This window comes from Trichomycterus rosablanca, chromosome 13, assembly GCF_030014385.1.
Source record: "Trichomycterus rosablanca isolate fTriRos1 chromosome 13, fTriRos1.hap1, whole genome shotgun sequence".
Classification (NCBI taxonomy): domain Eukaryota; kingdom Metazoa; phylum Chordata; class Actinopteri; order Siluriformes; family Trichomycteridae; genus Trichomycterus; species Trichomycterus rosablanca.
In genome coordinates, this window is record NC_086000.1 from 23437316 (window position 1) to 23455514 (window position 18199).

The window sequence follows — 18199 nt, forward strand, 5'->3', positions numbered from 1 at the left end:
TAATCGCATTAAAAAAAATCTGTGTAAATGTTATAGAAAACAAGGATTTTTAAGTGAAATGTTACAATTACAATGCTGAACACATTTTATGCTAAATGTACTGATGTTAAAAACTGCTGGGACAAGAGAAAACTGTAAGGGAGTTTTATTCACTCACATACTAGGCAGTAATACTATCCAGTGGTTTAATGGACGTTTCTACACGAACTGAGTGTGTTTTGACTAGGGTGGCCAGATTCATAGTAACAAAAAGGAGGACATTACACCCCAAAAAGCCGGACATCATATTAGGAACAGGGGGACATGCTACTGCAACACACAGAATGAATCCAGAACCCATATAACAGAGTTTTTGACCAATTTAAGCAAGAATTATATAACAAATGACTGTTTTACTCACTAAATGTTGTGTCTTTTCATATTTAGGTCCGTTCATCGCTGCCTCAAAAGTTTACTTTTTGGCATTTTCACCGCGTTCCTGATCATGAGAGCTGAGTGTTTACAAAACAGAGAGGGCGGGCGAAATTCAACCACCCAATCACAGACTAGCATTTAGAGGGCGGACCTTCTCCGATTGGCCAGTGGTAGCGCTGTAAGCAGTGAAATGAGGCTGTTAAACCAATGAAATACAAAGCATTTGTTTTGACATGTACCTGAGCCAATGGTAAATAATATTGATCAAAAATGAAACCAGTTCACTCCAAAAGGAGGATTTTGAAGTGTCCGTCCTAGCGTTACGTGAATGGAGGACTGGCAGCTTCTTTATTATGCAAGTGCATTACTACGACACTACGACGCTCGGTTACATTATGTGGCAAGTCCGACATTAAAACGTTTGTTCTACCAGTCAAGTCTCAACATGAACTAGAATTTGCGTTAACGGCACTATTTTTTATAATCGCGTTAAATTGAGAATGCGTTAATGCGTTATTATCGCGTTAACTTCGACAGCCCTAATATATATATATACAGTATATATTATTTTTTAAACCTGTGGTGTTTTTAACTTTGGTGTACAGTAAAATGACAATAAAGTAAATCTTGAATCTTGAATCTTGAATAGAGCGGACAGTGAGTGGACACAGTATTTAAAAACTCCAGGAGTGCTGCTGTGTCTTATCCACTCATACCAGCACAACACACACTAACACACCACCACCATGTCTTTGTCAGTGCAGTGCTGAGAATGATCCACCACCTAAATAATGCCTGCTCTGCGGTGGTCCTGTGGGGGTCCTGACCATTGAAGAACAGGGTGAAAGCAGGCTAAAACAGTATGTAGAGAAACAGATAGACTACAGTCAGTAATTGTAGAACTTCAAAGTGCTTCTATATGGTAAGTGGAGCTGATAAAATGGACAATGTGTGTAGAAACAAGGAGGTGGTTTTAATGTTATGGCTGATCAGTGTAAATGTATTTGCAAATAGTTTGTTAGCTGTCTAGTAACCTTTGACAAATAGTGCTAAATATTTTAGCTTGACTGGGCAGCACTGATTTTTTAAATTTTAAATAGTATTCAAGATGGCTATATACAGTACTAGCAGTAGCATACCACAGAGGCTGTCTGATAAAAAGTCATATTTAATGTTTTGTTTTCTGACCAGACACAGGGAAACTGCGCTGAAAACAAGCCAGACACTGTATATTATATTGATGCACTTGTGTTCTGTGTTGCACCATGGTCCTGTGGGAACGTTGTTTTATTTTAATATGGACTTGTTTATAGCTGAAATGACAATAAAGCCTCTTGAATTTGGACTTAAACTTGAAAAAATAGGGCACCAGAGAGAAGCAAAAGTTTTCATTCAGACAGAACGTCAAATGAACACAGCTGAAATTGGTTTACAGAAAGACATGACCACAGCTTCATTCTACACCGTCGAGAAACATTGGAATGTTGACTGAAAGATCTTACTTTCCAGCAACTGAATTAAACATACGTAGACTGTACACACATACACAATAATGCTTCATAAATGTGACTATATATATATATATATATATATATATATACGTATATACGTATATATATATATACAGTGTATCACAAAAGTGAGTACACCCCTCACATTTCTGCAGATATTTAAGTATATCTTTTCATGGGACAACACTGACAAAATCACACTTTGACACAATGAAAAGTAGTCTGTGTGCAGCTTATATAACAGTGTAAATTTATTCTTCCCTCAAAATAACTCAATATACAGCCATTAATGTCTAAACCACCGGCAACAAAAGTGAGTACACCACTAAGAGACTACACCCCTAAATGTCCAAATTGAGCACTGCTTGTCATTTTCCCTCCAAAATGTCATGTGATTTGTTAGTGTTACTAGGTCTCAGGTGTGCATAGGGAGCAGGTGTGTTCAATTTAGTAGTACAGCTCTCACACTCTCTCATACTGGTCACTGAAAGTTCCAACATGGCACCTCATGGCAAAGAACTCTCTGAGGATCTTAAAAGACGAATTGTTGCGCTACATGAAGATGGCCAAGGCTACAAGAAGATTGCCAACACCCTGAAACTGAGCTGCAGCACAGTGGCCAAGATCATCCAGCGTTTTAAAAGAGCAGGGTCCACTCAGAACAGACCTCGCGTTGGTCGTCCAAAGAAGCTGAGTGCACGTGCTCAGCGTCACATCCAACTGCTGTCTTTGAAAGATAGGCGCAGGAGTGCTGTCAGCATTGCTGCAGAGATTGAAAAGGTGGGGGGTCAGCCTGTCAGTGCTCAGACCATACACCGCACACTACATCAAATTGGTCTGCATGGCTGTCACCCCAGAAGGAAGCCTCTTCTGAAGTCTCTACACAAGAAAGCCCGCAAACAGTTTGCTGAAGACATGTCAACAAAGGACATGGATTACTGGAACCATGTCCTATGGTCTGATGAGACCAAGATTAATTTGTTTGGTTCAGATGGTCTCAAGCATGTGTGGCGGCAATCAGGTGAGGAGTACAAAGATAAGTGTGTCATGCCTACAGTCAAGCATGGTGGTGGGAATACCATGGTCTGGGGCTGCATGAGTGCAGCAGGTGTTGGGGAGTTACATTTCATTGAGGGACACATGAACTCCAATATGTACTGTGAAATACTGAAGCAGAGCATGATCCCCTCCCTCCGGAAACTGGGTCGCAGGGCAGTGTTCCAGCATGATAATGACCCCAAACACACCTCTAAGACGACCACTGCTTTATTGAAGAGGCTGAGGGTAAAGGTGATGGACTGGCCAAGCATGTCTCCAGACCTAAACCCAATAGAACATCTTTGGGGCATCCTCAAGCGGAAGGTGGAGGAGCGCAAAGTCTCGAATATCCGCCAGCTCCGTGATGTCGTCATGGAGGAGTGGAAAAGCATTCCAGTGGCAACCTGTGAAGTTCTGGTAAACTCCATGCCCAGGAGAGTTAAGGCAGTTCTGGGAAATAATGGTGGCCACACAAAATATTGACACTTCAGGAACTTTCACTAAGGGGTGTACTCACTTTTGTTGCCGGTGGTTTAGACATTAATGGCTGTATATTGAGTTATTTTGAGGGAAGAATAAATTTACACTGTTATATAAGCTGCACACAGACTACTTTTCATTGTGTCAAAGTGTCATTTTGTCAGTGTTGTCCCATGAAAAGATATACTTAAATATCTGCAGAAATGTGAGGGGTGTACTCACTTTTGTGATACACTGTATATATAGTTCTACAATTACTGACTGTAGTACATCTGTTTCTCTACATACTTTTTTAACCTTCTTTCACCCTGTTCTTCAATGGTCAGGACCCAAAAGGACCACCACCAGTGACACTGACATGGTGGTGGTGTGTTAGTGTGTGTTCTGCTGGTATGAGTGAATCAGACACAGCCGTGCTGCTGGAGTTTTTAAATAGTGTCCACTCACTGTCCACTCTATTAGACACTCCTACCTAGTTGGTCCACCTTGTAGACATAAAGTCAGAGGTGATCGCTCATCTATTGCTGCTGTTTGAGTTGGTCATCTTCTAGACCTTCATCAGTGGTCACAAGATGCTGCCCACAGGGTGCTGTTGGCTGGATATTTTTGGTTGGTGGACTATTCTCAGCTCAGCAGTGACAGTGAGGTGTTTAACAACTCCATCAGCGCTGCTGTGTCTTGTTTTACACACTTTGGTTACATTCATGACAGGACAGGTAATTACAGGTTACACAAGATTAATCAGTTCATGTTTTTAATGTCATGGACAATTTTGTATCTCCAATTCACCTCACCACACAGAAAGGACCCCAGGCGCTACACCTTGGAATCAAACCCAGGACCTTCTTACTGTGAGGCAACAGTGATACCCACTGAGCCACACTGTGTCACCCCCAAAAAGCACAATAAATGATGATTTTAAAAGAAAAAAAGATTGATCAGACTTTTTTCTTGTTTACAGAACAAAGTTTGGCATAAACGACGTGCTAAAAAGCAGCGTGCTGAAATTGATGCAAAATAGTCTGCATAGAGCCCTGACCAGAACCTCATCCAAGACATTGGATGAATCAGAACACAGACCTCAAGCAGATCTCATTGTCCAACTTTAGTGCCCAGTGTATGCATACACCGATCAGCCGTAACATTAGAACCACCTCCTTGTTTCTACACTCACCACCCAAATAATACGTACTCTGTAGTGTCCTGGGAGAGTTGACCATTGAAGAACAGCATGAAAGGGGGCTAACAAAGCATGCAGTAAAACAGATGGACTACAGTCGGTAATTGTAAAACTATGAAGTGCTTCTATATGGTAAGTGGAGCTGATAAAATGGACAGTGAGTGTAGAAACAAGGAGGTGGTCATAATGTTATGCCTGATCGGTGTATATACACATACACATTTAATTTGGTTGGCAGTCCTCCAGTCTATTTATTGATGCTTTTTCTTGCATTTTTCTTCCAATTTAGTGTAGTCAATTTATCTTCCGCTGCTGTGGATCCCTGATTGCATTAGAGGAGGGTATATTTCCTGCTCACGCCTCCTCCGGCCCGTGCGCAGTCCATAGAGGACCCTTTCTTTTTCAGCCATGCATTCTGTACAGGTGCTCCATCTGCTAATCAAGGTCCTTGCACAGTGTTAGAAGACACCACCCACACAGTCCGATCATCCCGCCCTAGCAGAGACGGTAGCCAATTAGTGTCTGCTGCAGGCATTGGCAATTATGACCGGTGGCAACGACGAGTTTCAAACCGAGGAGTTCAGAATCTCAGCGCTGGTGTGCTAGCGGAATATCTCGCTGCCCTCAATCCTCCAGTCTAATCCACCCAGCGCTGCCCAGGAACATCGTAAAATGGTAGCCAATTAGTGTCTGCTGCAGGAATTGGCAATTATGACCGGTGGCAACGGCGAGTTCTGAACCGAGGAGTTCAGAATCTCAGCGCTGGTGTGCAAGCGGAATATCTCGCTGCCCTCGATCCTCCAGTCTAATCTGCCCACCGCTGGCCAGGACCATCGTAAAACCAGAAAAATACAGTAATGTTATACGTTTGACATACTTCATTGCCAGCCTTGAAAGAGAATCACATTTACACAAAGCATGGACTGCACCCAGACCTAAACCCCAAATCTTTTTATCAGTAGGACCTCAGAACAGATTTCACACATGCGCAACTGTGGTCATCTTTAGATTGCTTATTAAAGGTCTTGACCTAAAGCCTGGTTAAATATTTAAATGCAAATCAGGAATTAATCAGGAATTTATTGGTAAACAAAATATTACATTTACATTTTCAGCATTTGGCAGATGCTTGTATCCAAAGCAACTTACAGTACTGACAGTATATTGTCTAAGCAATTGAGGGTTAAGGGCCTTGCTCAAGGGCCCAACAGTGGCAACCTGGCAGTGGTGGGGCTTGACCTTTTGGTTACTAGTCCAGTACCTTAACCACTAGGCTACAACTGCCCTTTGTATGTTATATTATGTATGTTATATTATGTATATTAGTGTGTATGTAGACACACTCACTGAAAATCTTATTTAAAATGTACATTTATTTCATGCAATTTGCAAACCATTTGTAACCATTCACAGCTCACAGCTTGTAAAATCCTATAACTCCAGTGTGTGTGCAGATTCTTCCCACTTTGGTCAAATAAGCCGTTCCCATTTGCGATGGCAGTCTTCCAGTCATCTAATCCACCCAGTGCTGGCCAGGATCATCGTCTGCCTTTCAGAAAGCCCCAATGCAGCATACAAGCTGTTGTGCTCTTATTTGCTATTCCTATCTCTGCTATCAACTATGAAGCCTCCTCTTTAGCCCTGCCATGATTCTGTGCCCACAATGACAAATGGAGAGGGAACATTGATGCCTCTGAACAAAAAGGTCTGGGCGCAGCGCGTTCTTTATAGCAGCTCTGCTGGCTCCCGAACAACAACCTGGGAGATTTGGATTGGCATGGACACTGGGAGAGCTCAGGCCATTTTTAAAGCTGCGTGAGCTTTGCCCTCTCACACATTCACATTCTCGGTAGGTTCTGAGTAATATCTCTTGTCCCCTCAGCCGCTCTGGGGCAACAGCTACTACTGTGAAAAGCATTTGAGAAAACAATTTTATTTCTGTACAAATTTCGTTTGTGCCAGAAAGAGATTAATGTAACTGTGGCACAACCCATGTGACAGTATAAATGTGTCAACTGGTAGTTGGCACTGCCGTTTGTGCCATGGTAGCAAGCAAGACGGCAAAACCAGAAAAGCTTTATTTTAAATAAATTAGGCAGAACAGATTTACATAATTTCCAAGAGTGATAGGAAAGCATAACACAGGAGTGTGAGCTTTCCCACACACAGCACTGCAGCCAACTAACTCGAGATGAGAAGACAGAAATTAAATGCCATTCTTCATTATTCGGGAATGTAAATAGGATTTGGATTGAATACATTTTGACACCAATCATAATCATACACTACATGGCCAAAACTATATGGACAACCTTGCTTACTATCAAATTCAGCTGAGCAGACCAACTTCTAATGGATACATAAGATCAAGCAGTGTCAGTGTTCCTGTAGCTGCACGCATTCAGTTTAAAACACTGATGCTCGCCTACAAAGCCAAAAATGGACCAGCCTCAAGCTACCTTCGAGGTCTAATCAAACCCCGCTCTGTACCACGCAACCTCCGAGCCACTAATCTCGCTCGACTTGATCCTCCACCCAGAACTCGAAGAAGACAAGCATCAAGGCTCTTCTCTGTACTGGCACCCAAATGGTGGAATGAACTTCCTCTGTCTGTCCGAACATCTGAATCGCTTGCTGTCTTTAAAAAAACGATTAAAAACTCACCTCGTTACTAAGCACTTAAGTTAAGCTGACTTGTACTTACTTACTAACACTCTTATTCATTTCTTTATCATTTAAAAAAACCAACAAAAAAAACCCACTTTGGTTCAAACAGGTTTTAGCAGATTTGTGTTCTTGGACTGTTGTTTACTTAGACTAGAGTAATGAAATGTTTACTATGGAAGCACTTCTGTAAGTCGCTCTGGATAAGAGCGTCTGCTAAATGCCAAAAATGTAAATGTAAATGTTATTTGGCCATTAACAAACACTACAGTGGAGCAGATTATCTCAGCACAGTGTCTGATCCTAAATTGAGAAACACCTTGACAAGGTACTGACTGGATGCACACAACCTGGTCATGGAGACGGGGCGACACGCCCGGTCCCAGCTGCCCTGAGAGAAGAGACTATGCCACTGCACTCTCAGTACAGTAGAGACAGAGCTACACTTCCTCACCCAATGTACCAAGTACCACCACATGCGGTCCCAATTCTTCCCCAACTTTAAAATCATCATCCTTAACTTTAACTCCCTCCCAGACACCAACAAAACTGCCCCACCTACTGGGGGAGCACAGAGAGAGCGGCACACTAGCAGCAATCCATAAACACACACTCTGCCACCAGGTAAGGAACAGTGGGTGACCATGTGTCTCTCACACGCACACACACACACACATTTGTTCATACTGCTTACATTTATTATTTTTTTCTTTATTGTTACTTGCACTGTTGCATTGTTGTTACTATTTGCACTGTTTTTCTTAAAATTTTATTTGTATCCCTGTAACTTAATATATTGCATATTGTCTATTGTTATTATTTTATTTTAATTATATTTCCTAAAACTGTAATTATGCTTTGGAAATGCGAATGTCCATATTTTGTCATGCCAATAAAGCTTCGTTTGAGTTGAGTTTGAGTCTGGCAGTGAAATAATGCACTGACATTTTGAACAAATCCGTTTGTCAAATTTTGCCCTGCTAAAGCTGCCTCAGCCAACTCTAGGAACACTTATTGTGGAGTGGTAATATCTACAAGCAACATAACAGGTCTGCTAAAATCGTATACAGAAGTACAGTAAAGTGAAATTGAGATCGCCAGCACTGTTTTGTGACACTTTACAGCAATGAAGAATATTAAATATATATACATACATATACATGTGAAATGAAAAACACTGATTATCTCTTCATCAAGGCACCTGTTAGTGGGTGGAATATATTGAGCAGCAAGTGAACATTTTATCTTTAAAGTTGATGTGTTAGAAGCAGGAAAAGTGGACAAGCATTAGGATTTGAGCGAGTTTGAAATTGTGATGGCTACACGACTGGGTCAGAGCATCTCCTCCTTGTGGGGTGTTTTCCGGTCTGCAGTGGTCAGTATCTATCAAAAGTGGTCCAAGGATGGAACAGTGGTAAACCGGCGACAGGGTCATGGGCGGCCAAGGCTCATTGATTCACGTGGGGATCAAAGGCTGGCCCGTGTGGTCCGATCCAACAGACGAGCTACTGTAGCTCAAATTGCTGAAGAGGTTAATGATGGTTCTGATGGAAAGATGTCACAATAATAACAATGCATTTTATTTATAGGCGCCTTTCAAAGCACTCAAGGGCACCTTACATCTTACAGAGCAGTTAAACAATACACAGACAATACAAGACATATACAATTAACATTGAACAATCAAGTGAATAAAGAACAGATACTGTGGAAACCCTACATTTCTCTCCATAGAGAATCGCGGTACCACCTCCTCATCCCGTGACATGAGCTTCGCAGATGTAAACAAACCCAGGTGGAGTGCACTGATTCAGCTGGGAGAAGTCACCAGGTTGTTGCCATGTCTCAGTCAAGCAAAGGAAGTCATATCCATGATCTTTCAGGAGATCATAGACCAGAGGACTCTTGCCAGATAGCAAACAGATGTTAAGTAATCCAAAGTGGAGAAAGTTCAGGTCAAGTTCCATGCTAGCCAACCCAGCCAGGCCAGTCAGCACACCACTAGTGCCATCAAACCCGAAACTCCCACGAGATCCACGATGGATGCACCCTCGGCGAGGGAGGAGCACGACATCCCGATGCAAGCACAAAGCCGAAGGTGGCCCGGGGGAGGGAAGCCGGAATCGGAGTCCAAGCAATTCCATAGCTGCACACTGCAATCAGCGTCCGCATCTTTCAAAATTATCCAACACACGCCAGCAATCCAGTACCCAACAGACGCAGAGACCACCCGACGAAGAAGAAACAGAGCAACAGTTGTGGCAGCGACCACAAATAGACAAAAGTAAAAGAAAAACATGACAAAAATACAACAAAACACTGCAAAACATGACAAAATTCAGCAGCGGCAGCCAAATGAGCCAGCGTCCACTATCACCATGACAACTCAATGAAACTGCAATGTTTCAATACACAGTGCATCACAGTTTGTTGGGTATGGGGCTGCCCATGCTGACCCCTGTCGCCGCTGAAAGTGCCACGTGTGCATCGAAACTGGACCACAGAGCAATGGAAGAAGGTGGCCTGGTCTGAAGAATTACGTTTTCTTTTACATCATTATATATATATATATATATATATATGTATATACTGTATATATATATACTACAGTGTATCACAAAAGTGAGTACATCCCTCACATTTCTGCAGATATTTAAGTATATCTTTTCATGGGACAACACTGACAAAATGACACTTTGACACAATGAAAAGTAGTCTGTGTGCAGCTTATATAACAGTGTAAATTTATTCTTCCCTCAAAATAACTCAATATACAGCCATTAATGTCTAAACCACCGGCAACAAAAGTGAGTACACCCCTAAGAGACTACACCCCTAAATGTCCAAATTGAGCACTGCTTGTCATTTTCCCTCCAAAATGTCATGTGATTTGTTAGTGTTACTAGGTCTCAGGTGTGCATAGGGAGCAGGTGTGTTCAATTTAGTAGTACAGCTCTCACACTCTCTCATACTGGTCACTGAAAGTTCCAACATGGCACCTCATGGCAAAGAACTCTCTGAGGATCTTAAAAGACGAATTGTTGCGCTACATGAAGATGGCCAAGGCTACAAGAAGATTGCCAACACCCTGAAACTGAGCTGCAGCACAGTGGCCAAGATCATCCAGCGTTTTAAAAGAGCAGGGTCCACTCAGAACAGACCTCGCGTTGGTCGTCCAAAGAAGCTGAGTGCACGTGCTCAGCGTCACATCCAACTGCTGTCTTTGAAAGATAGGTGCAGGAGTGCTGTCAGCATTGCTGCAGAGATTGAAAAGGTGGGGGGTCAGCCTGTCAGTGCTCAGACCATACGCCGCACACTACATCAAATTGGTCTGCATGGCTGTCACCCCAGAAGGAAGCCTCTTCTGAAGTCTCTACACAAGAAAGCCCGCAAACAGTTTGCTGAAGACATGTCAACAAAGGACATGGATTACTGGAACCATGTCCTATGGTCTGATGAGACCAAGATTAATTTGTTTGGTTCAGATGGTCTCAAGCATGTGTGGCGGCAATCAGGTGAGGAGTACAAAGATAAGTGTGTCATGCCTACAGTCAAGCATGGTGGTGGGAATGCCATGGTCTGGGGCTGCATGAGTGCAGCAGGTGTTGGGGAGTTACATTTCATTGAGGGACACATGAACTCCAATATGTACTGTGAAATACTGAAGCAGAGCATGATCCCCTCCCTCCGGAAACTGGGTCGCAGGGCAGTGTTCCAGCATGATAATGACCCCAAACACACCTCTAAGACGACCACTGCTTTACTGAAGAGGCTGAGGGTAAAGGTGATGGACTGGCCAAGCATGTCTCCAGACCTAAACCAAATAGAACATCTTTGGGGCATCCTCAAGCGGAAGGTGGAGGAGCGCAAAGTCTCGAATATCCGCCAGCTCCGTGATGTCGTCATGGAGGAGTGGAAAAGCATTCCAGTGGCAACCTGTGAAGCTCTGGTAAACTCCATGCCCAGGAGAGTTAAGGCAGTTCTGGGAAATAATGGTGGCCACACAAAATATTGACACTTCAGGAACTTTCACTAAGGGGTGTACTCACTTTTGTTGCCGGTGGTTTAGACATTAATGGCTGTATATTGAGTTATTTTGAGGGAAAAATAAATTTACACTGTTATATAAGCTGCACACAGACTACTTTTCATTGTGTCAAAGTGTCATTTTGTCAGTGTTGTCCCATGAAAAGATATACTTAAATATCTGCAGAAATGTGAGGGGTGTACTCACTTTTGTGATACACTGTATATATATATATATATATAGAGAGAGAGAGAGAGAGAGAGAGAGAGAGAGAGAGAGAGAGAGAGAGAGAGAGAGAGAGTATTATATATATATTAGGGCTGTCAAACGATTAAAATTTTTAATCGCGATTAATCTCAGAATTTCATATAGTTAATCGCGATTAATCGCATTTAAAAAAATCTGTGTAAATGTTATAGAAAACAAGGATTTTTAAGTGAAATGTTACAATTAAAATGGTGAACACATTTTATGCTAAATGTACTTATGTTAAAAACTGCTGGGACAAGAGAAAACTGTAAGGGAGTTTTATTCACTCACATACTAGGCAGTAATACTATCCAATGGTTTGATGGACGTTTCTACACGAAGTGAGTGTGTTTTGACCCTTTGGGGCTTCCATAGTTCATGGACAACGTGCTTGACTCAGCTGTCCGGTATTCTTTACCGTAACAGAATAAGTTAATAAAGTGTTCTGCTCCTGACAACTTGTGAATATAGCGTGTATTTATTTCTTTATTATGCAAGTGCAGATGCTACGACGCTCTTTTACATTTTGTTAACAAACTGCAAATGAAAAACGGTGACATGTCCGACATTAAAACGTTTGTTCTACCAGTCAAGTCTCAACATGAACTAGAATTTGCGTTAACGGCACTATTTATCTTAATCGCGTTAAATTGAGATTGCGTTAATGCGTTATTATCGCGTTAACTTCGACAGCCCTAATATATATATATATATATATATATATATATATATATATATAATCATACCATTTCTTGTCTTATCTGCCTTCCTTCACTACCATTATTGATTGGCTATGTCTTTATTAAGGTTGTAGTTGCTTTAGACAAGGCACTGTAGGTTCATATAAGTAGCAGCTATCTAGCTTCATTGCTTACCGAGTTCCTGAACTACGTACATTGCGTCAACTGCATATTAATGAACACTAACATCATCTAGTTTGAAGGTTTTGTCTGAAGTTACAGTTTAACCCCAAACTTTTGTTTGGCCTCTTTTTGGGGGGGTCCGAGTATTAACTAGGAGCCACCTTAATCTTGCCTGTAATTTGAACCACAGTTGGATTTTTTTGTCAGTTCTCATTGTAATAATGAAATTGCCATTAGGGTGAAAACAAACAATTTAAAATATTTGCACGATGACTTGACAATATTTCCCCCAAAGGCCCTTCATTCATTGCTTTTCTTCATGTAGTAAATTGCTAAGATTGAGAAGCTCTGTGTGTTTTGGCACACCCTGACAGCATATTTTGCATAATGTCATTGAAACAAATCTAAATGGGAGTGCGCTCTGCTGACAAAATGAAACGTGTTAAAGCGGACAGTGGGAAGAGGGCAGCTTGCAGATACAGCTTAAAATAGTTACTAAACTTTCCAGCATCTTGAAACTGAGCCAAAAAAAGATAGTGATGATTACAGGAGAAAAACAAATAGATCAGTGCTAACTGTGTGTGTGTGGGAAGTAGACTGACTGAGACTATGCTTATACCCTCTCACACAGACTCCTGAAATATCTATTTACTAAATCTGTTCTGAACGTGAATTGACTACTGATGCTGTAGAGCGAGTGGTAAAGCTACTCACTAATAAAACAACATGGATTCAGATAGTCTGGCCAGACTATATCTAATAAGGTAAGTCTAGAGAATTTTAGAAGATTCTTTGGGTAAAATTGTCTTACTTGGGCAGGATTAACCTCAGATAGACCACGCACAGGGACGGAAACAGACTATGTTTCAAACCGCATCTTACCCTACTAAATATTCTGTTCAACAGTAACATACACTATGTAGCACATCCAGTTTGGGAAACAGCTTGAAAATCACTTGGGTTCTGCATATACAAATGTTTTAAATATAGATATAAGTTTGCTTGTCTACGGGGTAGACAAGACCAAACACATGACTTATGCTAATAGCTAATCTAAATGCTAAATGCTAACACTAATCTAAACATGAACAATGCTAAAGCTAAACCTGAACCCTATGCTAAGGCTAAACTAAATGCTAACAAAGAACATGAACTATACCACAAGTACAAGACAGAATCACTAAACAAAACTTATAACTAGAAACATTAATCGGATTACAAGACAAGATACTACAAACAAGACAACCATAATACTCATGAACATGAACAAGATAACCAAACAAAGCCGAATAAGATAGCCATGCACAAGTCATGCGCTGGGAAAAAACAAAATAGTCTCCGCTGAAGGATTCACAGCTGCTTCTTTAAATGCCCTGAGAATTACCTGCAACGAGGAGCAGCTGTGGATCATTAGCTTCATTGACTAATCAGAATGGGGGGTGCATAGGCATAAATAAAAGCCTCCTTGACCAAGTGCTCCCAGAGACCAGGGTGTGGCATATACACAAACACGAACTCTGGGAGCAGAGAGGCTGGATTCGTGACAAAAACATTTAACAAACTCATGCAAATCTTCAACTGAGATACAAATAAGACTAACTGGCTAAATTCATAAAGAAATATGAATTAGGGTTTTAATTGTTTGCATAGGTGCTAAACTTGATCTACTACAATAGTAGTACAATAGTAAGCCAAGTTTTGAACACTGAGTTGATGAGTAAAGTTAAAGGTACAGTATTAGTCTGCTTGTGCTTGGGATTCAACTATTCCAATGTTCACACAGGGATGGGTTTTAGAAACGCTGTGGGCATTTGATGCATTTGATCACAGCACAATTCATAATCAACTTTCCTGTGACTTTACTCAAAGGCAAATCTCATTAGAGATAACGACTGGCCATGAAGGACTAGAAAAAAGGGTAACAGATTCAATGTTAAAGCGTCATGAATTAAAATCTTGGATGGCTGATTTTTAATAAATAGCTTTAGAGTTTACAGTTCCTCAACCAGTGATCCAATTTTAAAGTCTCAAATTGTTTTCACACTTCCCCTACAATCCCACTCCATGCTCCATGGGCTTTTAATATCAGTCCATTAATGAAAAGAAGTGAGTACTCCGTAACATGGTAGCAAATAAATTTTCTTCTTGGTCAAAGTCACAGTGGGACAGAAATCCCTCAGACACTGGGTACAAGGCAAGAATACACAATGGAAAGGGGACCAGTATAAGGCAGGGCAACGAACACCCACTAATTTGGCTGTTTATATACTCATTCTTTCACCACCTCAGTCATTCATGCACCCCTCACTCCCATACTAACCACAAACACCAAAAATTCACATCAGGTATAAATGTAATTATGACTTTTGACTTTTAACTGTCTGAATTTAGTCAAATTGCAACTGTCAACAGACGCCACTACTGATTACTGATGTCTGAAAAGGTGGAACCTTCGCTCATAAAGGAAGAGCTAACTCTAGCATGTAACTCTACATTGTATACAATATTGCAAATTCCAGTTATATATTATTCATTATATATTGTGTATGAGCTTGGAATAGACTGTATAGATGTATTTTATCGTGCTATATTCTACTGTTTAGGGTTGTTTAGTCAGCTGTGTTAATAACCTTATTAATTGCTAAGTTACACTGTGTTCTAAGACCAAACTGTAAAAAACCACCTATAGAATCTACTCAAAAAAAGTGAGGTAACAATTTGCACTCAGTTTGTTTGGGTAGATTTTACTCAAATTGAACATATCTGAAATACTAAAATAAAGTAGGTTAAATCTACTTAAAACATCTCATTTTATTACACAAATAATTACTTAAAAAAAGTGTGTAATGTTTATTCTTCAATTGCCAGTAGATAATATTAATCTATTTAATAATTATATCTATTAACTAATCTATATGACTAGCCATTACTTATTCAGGAAAGTTTAGCTTCACCTAAAAATATTGTCCTACACAATATTCAGTACAGTGGACCCTTGGGTTACGAACGATTTACCATACGAACATTTCGGGTTACGAACGATCTGTTTCAACTTAACGTACGAACAAATTTCGGATTACAAAATCACGAAATGTGAGGTCATGAACAAGTTCACTCCAACCGTCTCGTGTCTCTCTCTCTCTCTCTCTCTCTCTCTCTCTCTCAATTCAATTCAATTCAATTCAATTTGCTTTATTGACATGACAAATTTACATATTTGTATTGTCAAAGCTTACATTAGTATATATAAATATTTGAAAAAAGAACAAGTATATACAGAAAAAAATAGTAAGAAAATATTCATTATGTAATAAAACAATTGTTCACACAAAAAGAGAGAAAATATTACTGTGTGTGTGTGTGGTGGGTGTGCGATGTGTGTGGTGTGTGTGTGTGTGTGTGTGTGGTGTGTGGTGTGTGTGCGGGGGGTGGGTGGGGGGTTTTATCTGGTGTTTCACTCACTTTCCCGGAGTGTGTGACACTCCTGTACATATCTGGCTGCAGTGGAGGCTGATGGTCCCTCTCCTAATTTAATGGCCAGTTTCTCGCTGTCTGTCAGCGTTCTGAAGCCGCTCACCTCTCTTTCAAACTGATCAAAATACTTGTGTCTAATTGTTGTGTATCTTGGGCAGTTTAGAAGGAAGTGCACCTCTGTCTCAACCTCACCTGTCCTGCAGTGACCACACAGTCTCTCCTCTCTGGGGATCCAGGACTTTTTTAACCTGCCTCTCTCGATGGCCAGGCTGTGGTCACTCAGTCTGTATTTGGTGAGGATCTCTCTCTCTCTCTCTCTCTCTCTCTCTCTCTCTCTCTCTCTCTCTCTCTCTCTCTCTCTCTCTCTCTCTCTCTCTCTCTCTCTATATATATATATATATATATATATATATATATATATATATATATATATATATATATATATATATATATATATATATATATATATATATATATATACAGTGTATCACAAAAGTGAGTACACCCCTCACATTTCTGCAAATATTTTATTATATCTTTTCATGGGACAACACTATAGAAATAAAACTTGGATATAAGTTAGAGTAGTCAGTGTACAACTTGTATAGCAGTGTAGATTTACTGTCTTCTGAAAATAACTCAACACACAGCCATTAATGTCTAAATGGCTGGCAACATAAGTGAGTACACCCCACAGTGAACATGTCCAAATTGTGCCCAAAGTGTCAATATTTTGTGTGACCACCATTATTATCCAGCACTGCCTTAACCCTCCTGGGCATGGAATTCACCAGAGCTGCACAGGTTGCTACTGGAATCCTCTTCCACTCCTCCATGATGACATCACGGAGCTGGTGGATGTTAGACACCTTGAACTCCTCCACCTTCCACTTGAGGATGCGCCACAGGTGCTCAATTGGGTTTAGTCCATCAGCTTTACCTTCAGCTTCCTCAGCAAGGCAGTTGTCATCTTGGAGGTTGTGTTTGGGGTCGTTATCCTGTTGGAAAACTGCCAGTTTTCGAAGGGAGGGGATCATGCTCTGTTTCAGAATGTCACAGTACATGTTGGAATTCATGTTTCCCTCAATGAACTGCAGCTCCCCAGTGCCAGCAACACTCATGCAGCCCAAGACCATGATGCTACCACCACCATGCTTGACTGTAGGCAAGACACAGTTGTCTTGGTACTTCTCACCAGGGCGCCGCCACACATGCTGGACACCATCTGAGCCAAACAAGTTTATCTTGGTCTCGTCAGACCACAGGGCATTCCAGTAATCCATGTTCTTGGACTGCTTGTCTTCAGCAAACTGTTTGCAGGCTTTCTTGTGCGTCAGCTTCCTTCTGGGATGACGACCATGCAGACCGAGTTGATGCAGTGTGCGGCGTATGGTCTGAGCACTGACAGGCTGACCTCCCACGTCTTCAACCTCTGCAGCAATGCTGGCAGCACTCATGTGTCTATTTTTTAAAGCCAACCTCTGGATATGACGCCGAACACGTGGACTCAACTTCTTTGGTCGACCCTGGCGAAGCCTGTTCCGAGTGGAACCTGTCCTGGAAAACCGCTGTATGACCTTGGCCACCATGCTGTAGCTCAGTTTCAGGGTGTTAGCAATCTTCTTATAGCCCAGGCCATCTTTGTGGAGAGCAACAATTCTATTTCTCACATCCTCAGAGAGTTCTTTGCCATAAGGTGCCATGTTGAATATCCAGTGGCCAGTATGAGAGAATTGTACCCAAAACACCAAATTTAACAGCCCTGCTCCCCATTTACACCTGGGACCTTGACACATGACACCAGGGAGGGACAACGACACATTTGGGCACAATTTGGACATGTTCACTGTGGGGTGTACTCACTTATGTTGCCAGCTATTTAGACATTAATGGCTGTGTGTTGAGTTATTTTCAGAAGACAGTAAATCTACACTGCTATACAAGTTGTACACTGACTACTCTAAGTTATATCCAAGTTTCATGTCTATAGTGTTGTCCCATGAAAAGATATAATGAAATATTTGCAGAAATGTGAGGGGTGTACTCACTTTTGTGATACACTGTATATATAAATATATATATATACACACAGTGAGCAAACAGTCAGACAGCGGACAGTGTTTTTTCTGTGTTTTCTTTATATTTTGTAAAATTTAATATTACAATGTCCCCAAAGAAGCTGCAGATAAAGCCTAGTGTTAAAAAATAAAAAAACTATTACATTTGTTGTTGTACAATTACTCCTGCCAGTAGCTGTCACTGTGTATCAGACAGAGGGGACAGTGAGTGAGAGAGAAGT

General features: G+C 41.1%; 1 protein-coding gene across 6 annotated transcripts in view; it reads right to left on the reverse strand.

Moving 5' to 3' along the window:
- Positions 1 to 18199, reverse strand: part of LOC134325082 (kelch-like protein 29) — a 279536-nt gene that overhangs the window by 194340 nt on the left and 66997 nt on the right. Inside the window, exon 1 of one of the 6 annotated variants that reach the window (XM_063007117.1) lies at positions 401 to 694. The exons of the other annotated variants lie outside the window; for them this stretch is intronic. Within the exon in view, the coding sequence (XP_062863187.1) occupies positions 401 to 436 (36 nt within the window). The 5' untranslated portion in view covers positions 437 to 694. Of the gene's footprint in view, positions 1 to 400; positions 695 to 18199 lie in introns of those variants that run through there. 6 annotated transcript variants of the gene reach the window in all.